At 43.3% G+C, this 8,672-nt stretch overlaps 1 protein-coding gene across 1 annotated transcript; it reads left to right on the top strand.

The window, feature by feature from the left end:
• Nucleotides 1-296: 296 nt before the first annotated feature.
• LOC124673479 lies at nt 297-2,177 on the top strand. The gene is made up of 5 exons (XM_047209555.1): nt 297-415; nt 517-655; nt 749-1,089; nt 1,204-1,270; nt 1,814-2,177. The coding sequence occupies exons 1-5, from the start codon at nt 297-299 to the stop codon at nt 1,823-1,825; spliced, it is 678 nt and encodes a 225-aa protein (XP_047065511.1). The 3' UTR covers nt 1,826-2,177.
• Nucleotides 2,178-8,672: the final 6,495 nt, after the last annotated feature.

Consider the following 8,672-nt stretch of genomic DNA (forward strand, 5'->3'; position numbering starts at 1 on the left):
AAATGGCAGAAGATAATAATACCCCTACTAACTACCATAGAGGCGAAATGCCCAAAGCATGTAAAATCCTTCAAGCCACGTCATGTTGACCCCACATGTCAGCCTCTTTGCCCGCACGCCCCCACAAGCTCGAAAATTCAAAAACTCCACCTCTCTCGTCCCTCCCAGCACCGGTCACACCACATCGACACGGGTATCATCCCAAACTTTTCGCAATTCCCCAACAAAATCCAGCACCGGCAACAGGAGCCACTGCCTCCTCTCCCACCACCACGGCCTGCCCCCTCGCCGGCGACATGGGTTCGGCTCCCGCAACCGCCGCCGCCGCCTTCCCCACCTCCCCCGACGTCGCCATCGCCGGCGCGCTGCTCTTCCTCGCCGACTCCTCGACCGCGCCGCCTCTCCCCACCCTCAGGTACTCCCGAATCTCCAGTCGCTCTCCTGGGTTCGATTCGGCACTCCTACCTCCGCGCGCGCGACGCACTCACCGCTCCGTGCGCGTCTCCCGCACCGCAGCGACGAGCTCTCGTCCTACTCGGCCTCCTCCTCCCACTCGGCCACCTCGGCGAGGTCGTGCGTGTCCGACTCCGCGCGGCGCATCGACCCCCTCCGCGCGCTCGCCGTCGTCGCGTCCCTCCGCCGCATCGACCCGAAGGCAAGCAACCCCTCATCTCCTAATTAGCAATTTCTCCCCCCATGTTTTTCTGCAGTGATTTGCTGACGGGCCGGCTCTGCTCGTCTGCTCTAGGTGCTGGAGAAGGCGACCAGCAAGCTGTTCCTGGGCGAGGCGCCGAGGAAGCGGAAGGGCGTGTGGATCCAGATCAGCGACGACGAGGACGAGAGGGGCAGCGCGGTGGCCAGCGAGGGGAGCGCCATCACGGCCGCCACGTCAGCCGCGTCCGCCGGATCCACGGCCACGTCGGGGAGATGCAGGCGGCCTCCGCGGGCGAGTGGCGCGGGCGGGTACCTGACGGAGCGAGCGGACGCGATCATGGAGTGGCTCTCGCGGCCGAAGGCGGTGCCGGCAACAGAGGCGGCCATCCGCGCGGCTGTCGGCGACAACGCGAAAACCAGCAAGGCTATGCGCTGGTGAGCAGCACACTTACTTCCTCCAATCCATCTATCGGTTGAAGATGTTTTCAGACGGGTGCCTGATTGCTCCATCGGTGTTTCTTTGTGCGTTTGTCTGTTCGAACTTCGCAGGCTGCTGAAGCAGGAGAGATTGCGTCGTGCAGGCACCGGTGGCCGTTTTGATCCGTATGTGTACATGGTACGTCAAATTTGTGCCACAGAATTTGCGCTGGAATGGGAATGTCAAATTCAAAACATATTGTGTGTGTTCGGTTGATAATTTTTTTTAATGTAGCTGAATGACACTTGCGACTGAATCAGTATAACTCAGTGTCAGTGTGCGACTTCAGATGGAGTTAGTGAGTTGGTACTTTATTGGAGTTGTGATTTCCAGTTACCCACCAGAGAGTAGTGAATTTGAAAGGAATCGTCAAACCCGATAAATTTTAGAATCCCCATTTAGTTGAATCAGCTTGAGTTATGTAATTCTAGAATCCCCATTTAGTTGAATCGCGAGCATTTCAAAATTCGCTGATCAGCTTGAGTTATGTAATTCTAGAATCCCCATTTAGTTGAGTCACGAGCATTTCAAAATTTGCTGTCTAAGGATCAATTTGGTACCCCAGATCGTTAAGTACTTATTCTGATAATATCTTGAGTTTTCTTAATTTTGTTGTTTGTACACTATAGTTACAAGTCCCAGGTGTCTCATCTGTACTTGTAATTTTTGATGAATTTTCAGGTTGCAGGCTGACCTGGTGAGGATAACTTAGTTGTGTTATAGCCATGGAGTTTGCGCATGTAGAGCTATTGGTCTATGGGAGAGGCCAAGTCAACCTCTGACGGTGCTTAGTAATTTCTACTACTGTTGTTTAATTGCTCCAGTTTTCCCTAGCTTTCCTGCATATATGAGGATAGGATATAAAGTCTAGGTTTTCATGTTAACAATAGCTTGCAAAGTAATGGCGATAAGCTCTTTGATAGAAAGATAAAATGATAGTCATAGATAGCAGTTCTATAGTAATGCAGTCATTATTCATATATGTTGAATCAGTTACTTGGAAAAATAAAGAGAAGGAACAGGTACAGTCGAATACGTTGAGTTCAGTTTTGATCCACATTGGTGTTGCAGTGAATTGTTCATATGCCATTTTCTGTGAGTGTGAGATGTGTATGCTGTCAAATTGAATTGCAGTAATTTGGTATTTCGAGTAGTCACTTTATTTTTGTGATCCGTACGCTTAAACTGATCTACTTGTGGTGTCCCGAGGGACAAGACTTATGAAATGCAGAAATGGTCTCTTTAATTCCCATTTTATTGTAACAAAACTACTATCTTGATGCTAGTTATTTCCAGTTTCTTTAATCATATCTGACATGCTTAGACGAACATAAGCTTTAGTGGGTTTTGTTCTGAAAGCTGAAAATTAATCCACTTGAATCTTGCTTGCAATCCTACCTTCTCTCGTTTCTCGTGCACGCCATCAGTCATGCTTCCCATTTTATTACAAGAACTGGCAAAGCTACTTTCTCGATGCTTATTTTTCAGTTTCTTAAAGCTAGATCTGAGATGTTGTTGGACATACGCCACAACACAATATGGTTTATTCTGAAAGCTTAAGCAATTGGTTCTCTCTGTTTTTGTTTGCAATCCTAGCTTCTCTTCTTCTTGGAGAGCATGTTCTTGAGCCAGAAGGCTGAGTCCTTGGAGTACCTCTTCTGGCTCTTCAGAGTCTTGTAGTCCACATAGACAATGCTGAAACGGGCAGTATATCCAAGCCTCCACTTGAAGTTGTCTGGCTCGCCTTCTTGAGCTCTGATATGTCGTCTCTGTACTGGGTCATGCAGACCATCAGCCAGGCGGACATTGCCGGGCTGGTCCATTCCTCTCGGAACATAACATAGACCATTTGTTACCTTGTCATATGAAGGATAGGTTGTGCTCCCTCCATTTCATAATTCTTGTCGCAAATTTGGATATATCTAGATATATTTTGTGAACAGATACATCCATATCTATGACAAAAATTATGGAACAGAGTGAGTAGTTTGCTAAAACAGTTACGATTTGAGCTCATGAGTAGCATTCTCAAAAAGGATCATTGTAGGATTTCTGTATCTTTTTTTTTTAACATAGGTCACCGCCTTGTTGATTCCCCATGGTAAAATGTAGAGCCAGTCAGAGTTTGCCTCAATTTACCGTTAAAAAAACTCTTCGGAAAATTTGCACTTCTCCACGACCATCCATTCCATATTAATTATTGCAAATTTAGATGTATCTGTACATAAAATATGTCTAGGTACATCTAATTTAGCAACAACCAATATACACAAAATGTAAGGGCATGTGTGTTGCACCTAGTGTTGGGAGCATAGACTCTGCAACATATGCTATGGGATTTATCTTCTTGTTTTCTTATGTGCCCTATCGCGCACGGCAGCATTGGACATGGACCGATGTTAACCTTTGTTGCACTTTAAAATTCTAGCAAATATTTTACCAGAGAGTATATGAGTACTAACTAATTTTATTTATCAATATTTAACATGAGATATGTGATGTGGCTATGTTACTTCGGTTTTTGGGATAATAGATGGGCTTTCAAAGAAAAGCTGACATGATTATATTTCACAATCGTTGCGAGGACCAGCGATATGTGCATGCACATATACACATATCACGATCCTTTTCATAATTGATGGACTGGGCAAAGTTTTTGCCCATGTTTTAAAATTTTGTAATACATTACTACATTGCATATTTCTTATGTTTTGATGAGTTTTTTTTTTAGGTCAATGATAGTTGAGTAGAAATTATGCAAAGAATATCCACGGTTGAAAATGACAATACACAATTTCTTACATGAAAATATAATCTTCTACCACACAGGGGAAATGCCCAAAGCAAAAAAAACACAGCTAAGTCCCCTTTAAATCATGATTTTTTCATAAAAAATATGTACAATTGAGATCCTATGTAAATTTTCCTACAACGGCCGTTCAATTCATAGGATAATGTCATAGTGAGTTTTTTTCTCGATAAAGAAAATATATTAATATCGCTAAGATACGAAGAGGCGCTGGGTCTGCACTTTCCCTGGTGCAGTTACCCATGGCGCCTATTTTTGCTATGCTAGCACGAGCACAACGATTATAGGCGTGCCTCGGTGTTTAAAATGGCAGAGCCCATGTCGTGTTATATTGTTGGTCCTAGATGGCAAAGTCTATACTGGATTGGCGAGCCAATACGCGTGGATACTGCGGAGGAATCATATGTTTGATCCGGGAAGGAGAAGAAGAATATCCTCGCGGATGGAGAAATACTAGTTGTGGGGATTGACGTGTTCAGAATCTTCACTGACTATCTTCAATAGTTTGTATGATTCATAGATCAATATGATCATGGTTTTGGGTCAGTCTAAATTTTTGTTTTTCATCTACGACTGCATTTGGCTCGATAAAACCGCCGATTTAGCCGTTCTCATTGAGCATGGATCTTGAGTTTCGTGCCGTGCAAAGATTACATGCACCCAAGTTAATCAAACGTGTCAAACTATGCGCACTAGAGACTTCATGAAAAATTTATGTAAACCAAGCTATCGCTAAAAGGATGACTAGGTCTTTGGATATTCATGTTTCTGAATGTCTCATAGCTAAGTCATGACATACGCTTGATTTTTACTACAAGATGCAATTCATTATAGTGTAAATATTTCTCCTTGTATTATTTTGGTGAAATTACAGAAAAGTAGTGTTGTTGTGAAAAAACTTAATTACCAAAACATTTAACATATAGTTTCTCTTGGTTGAACTTATGAAGAAACATATTAACATACTTAAGGGGATACTAAGATCAATAAATACACGTGCAGAACGAGGAAGACTAGTTTATCATATCACTTAGACTTCTTGGGTCTCCATTAGCACAACTTCTTATTAACTTCAAAAATAAATATATGACTACAATTAGGAATGGTCAAAGTGGTTAGTACTAGTTCGATCATTTGGAATCACCTCCTTACTATTTGAGCATGGAAATCGTTTGACACTTGTTAGAAAAATAGAAAAGAGGCAAACTCAAATAATTTTATTTTGTACTAAACTATTATACATTTTAGACACTACTTTTCTCATGTTGGAGTACCAATTGTTATAGCTTCATATTTATGTAGCATAGTTAACCACGTACAAAATTTTCTAATGTTAGGTGTACTCTTCTTATTATATTATTTAAATGCATATCTTGAAATAAACTTCTATCATATTTATTTAAACTATACATTAAAAAAGTTTAATTTTCCTTGAAATTTATTTTTAACAATTGCATGAACTATATAGCGTATATGTATTCATGGTAAATATCTTTAAAACGGTGACTAGTCAAATATCTTAATAACAACTCTAGTATATGACTAGGTAACCATATTTGTTAAAATTTATATAGTACAAATTAAACCATTGACATGGATTTTGATGGAGTTTTGATGATTAGATTCACCTGAAAATTTGCAATGATTTCAAAATAAGTTGACAACCCGTGGATGCCCTCTAATACTATTGAAATAGCATAAGTTATAGTAATAAGCAATGAACACAAGATGGTCTGGCTTGTTTACATACATACAATTTAATTATTTGACATGTTTACCCGTATTTTTTTTTCAAGGATACGTCATGGATAGACGTATCGGTTTCATAGAAGAAAATGCCAAGAGGCCGAAGTACAACATACCCCTGGCACAAACGCCACGGGTACAAACCACGCTAACCCAAAGGGATATCACACACAACTAAAGCAACACTACTCGCGATATCTCCACTTTTCTACCGGCGCAAGAGCACCTCTAAACAGCCTAGCCGCTCGCTAGAGCTTCGCATCCTCAGAGATCTTCTGGATCACTGTGTCCTTTGAAGGAGTCGCACCTTCAAAAACCACATCATTCCGGTGACGCCAGAGAGTCCAACATATCAGCCAGGCCCTGATATCAGCACCGTCGTCGTCCAAAGGTCCCGGTCGCCTCCCGGGCCTCCCTTCTTCTGTCGCAACCAGCCGACGAGTGTGGTGTCTGGTTGTGGCATCCAGCGGAGCATGCCCCATAGGTGTCGGAAAACAGACCAGACCTCACGCGCCAGGATGCAACCCATGAGAAGGTGATCCAGGGTCTCGCCCCCTTGGTCGCAAAAAGGGCAGGATGCCGGGTGTGGAAGTCCACGCCGATTGAGCCTATCGGCTGTCCAACACCTATTCCGCGTTGCAAGCCACATGAACACTCTGTAGCTCGGTGGGGCACGCGACTTCCAAATCTGCAGCGCGCCGGCCATGTCTTCTCTGGCCCCGAACATCCCCTCATAGCATGATCTGGCGGAGTAGGAGTTGTTACTTTCCCACCTCCACCTTAAACTGTCCTCCACGCCCTCGACAAGGGTGACGTGCACTAGCCGATCCGCCACATCAAATAGCTCCATAAGTGCAGGTGCACCTAGACCTGGGGACATGTCCTCAAGCCACCCTCCTGCCAGTCCCTCTCGGACTCGGCGTTGCTTGACTGCGCATTTTTGGCATGGAAGCAAACAAGTTTGGGGCAATGTCGCTAATCCGTCCACCAGGAAGCCAGCTATCCAACCAAAAGAAAGTGGACGCTCCGTCTCCTAAAACTGAGAAGGTAGCTCCTTCGAACAGATGTCTCGCTAGCTGAGGGACTTGAATGTTTAGCTCTTTCCACGGCTTGGATTCATCTACCCGCTAGAGACAAAGCCATCTGGTCCTCAGCGCCACATTCATCATCTTCAAGTTTGGAATACCGAGTCTACCCCACTTCTTAGGGGTGCAAACTTTGTCCCAGGCCACTAGACAATGGCCCCCCTTCACATCCTTTCGGCCTTTTCAGAGGAAGCCCCTTATGATCTTCTCAATAGCAAGAATGGTCTTGGCCGGTATGTCGAGGGACATCATGGAGAAGATAGGCATCACAGACAGCATCGACCCGACGAGTTCCAAATGGCCCCCCTTGTCGAGCAGTGACGCCTTCCATCCCGGTAGCTTATTGGCAACGCTATTGTAATATCCCGGGTTTAGAGACGATCGAGGGGTAGAATTTAGAAAGGGATGTGCATTGCATCGTAAAATCTGGGAAAATTCGCGCTTTTAAAGAAAAACTGCATCGAAGGGGGACAAGTTTCTCTCTCGACACCTTACAGGGTTAGGGTTTCGAGAGTGCGATAAACTTGGACCTCAATTAACTCAATTAGGGTTTTCGAGAAGAGAGGGGAACTTATATCATCTCAATTTAAGTTGCATGATTGAATTACAATATTATGTGTTTGAATTTCAAAATTCAAACATTAAACAAGAATATTATAATCCAAATATGGATAATTCAATCAACAATTAAATAAATAAGATATTGGAACAATAGAAATTATAATTTAAGCTCATTAGAAAAAACCTTGAGCTTTATTGATAATCACACAAGATACATTGTCATTTACATTATCCAAATTGAATTATGAATATTACAACTCATTACATGAATTAAATGGAAAATAGAAAAGAAAAAGTACAAGTAAAAGTAAATTGCTAAACTAGACAAGTAAGTCTTCATGATCTGCTTGAACACCACTTGATGATCTTCTTGATCATTTTCCCAAAACCTACAAAAGCAAACAACAAAGACAAAGCAAAAAAGTTAAGCCAAGTGGTAAAACCATTTGGCAAGTTAGTCAAAGAAATGGAATTTTGGGTGGATATTACCAAACCAGCCGAGCTGATCCACTCACAGCTCAAGTCCCAAGCCACACACACACACAGGCAGCTCACAATGCATGTGTGCATGCACACCAGCACACACACAGCCAGAGGAGTCACAAAAGTGACCAGGCACTGCTGTCGACCAAGAGAGCAAGGAGAAGGCCATATAAAACCTTTTCACGGCCAAACCCTAGCTGTTCATCGGCAGCAGCTCCACAGGGTAAGAACACAAGAAAAGGAGGAATTCATAGCCAGCAAAATCATCCGAGAATCGGTTCCACTAAAGAAGCTGTTTCTGTTGAGCATCAAACCATGGAGTAGATCAAGCACAAGCCACTAGGAGGAGCAGGGCAAGCACAGAGATCATCCAGAAGCAAAACATCTACACCAACACCAATTTCTAGGAGCTGGAGTGAGGTATAACATAATCATGAACAAACCAGATGGTTTTGTTCACTATTTGCACAACCATGAATACACAGACACACAAAATAGGGGAGTAACCCAGTATTGATCATCACTTGGTCATAGACCAAGAGTAACCTGATGGAAATGGCAAAGATCAGGGATCAATCCAAGCCTATGACCATGGTTATGCCAACCAGACAAGTGGTAGCATATTCCCAACTGGTAATAGGAAGAAAACCATCCCAGACATTTACCTAGATACACCCAGATTACTCTAGCCCATTTAAAACCATCAGACATGCAGAAAAATATGTTTCTGCAAGTACTTGTCAACATCAAAAAGCTTCTGGCAATCAAACTTGATCAGCCAGTAAGTATTTGTCCATGCACAGCAAGCCACCTGAGGTGGGAGCTACCATAACAGCAAGGAATTGCTGTTAAGGCC

This window comes from Lolium rigidum, chromosome 7 (assembly GCF_022539505.1).
Source record: "Lolium rigidum isolate FL_2022 chromosome 7, APGP_CSIRO_Lrig_0.1, whole genome shotgun sequence".
NCBI lineage: Eukaryota > Viridiplantae > Streptophyta > Magnoliopsida > Poales > Poaceae > Lolium > Lolium rigidum.

Excerpts from the sequence above, each read along its gene's own strand:
- LOC124673479 (XM_047209555.1), top strand. The coding sequence starts at position 297 with ATGGGTTCGGCTCCCGCAACCGCCGCCGCCGCCTTCCCCACCTCCCCC. Across the intron at positions 416-516 it reads CCGCCTCTCCCCACCCTCAG|CGACGAGCTCTCGTCCTACT; the intron begins GTACTCCCGAAT and ends CCCGCACCGCAG. Across the intron at positions 656-748 it reads TCCGCCGCATCGACCCGAAG|GTGCTGGAGAAGGCGACCAG; the intron begins GCAAGCAACCCC and ends CGTCTGCTCTAG.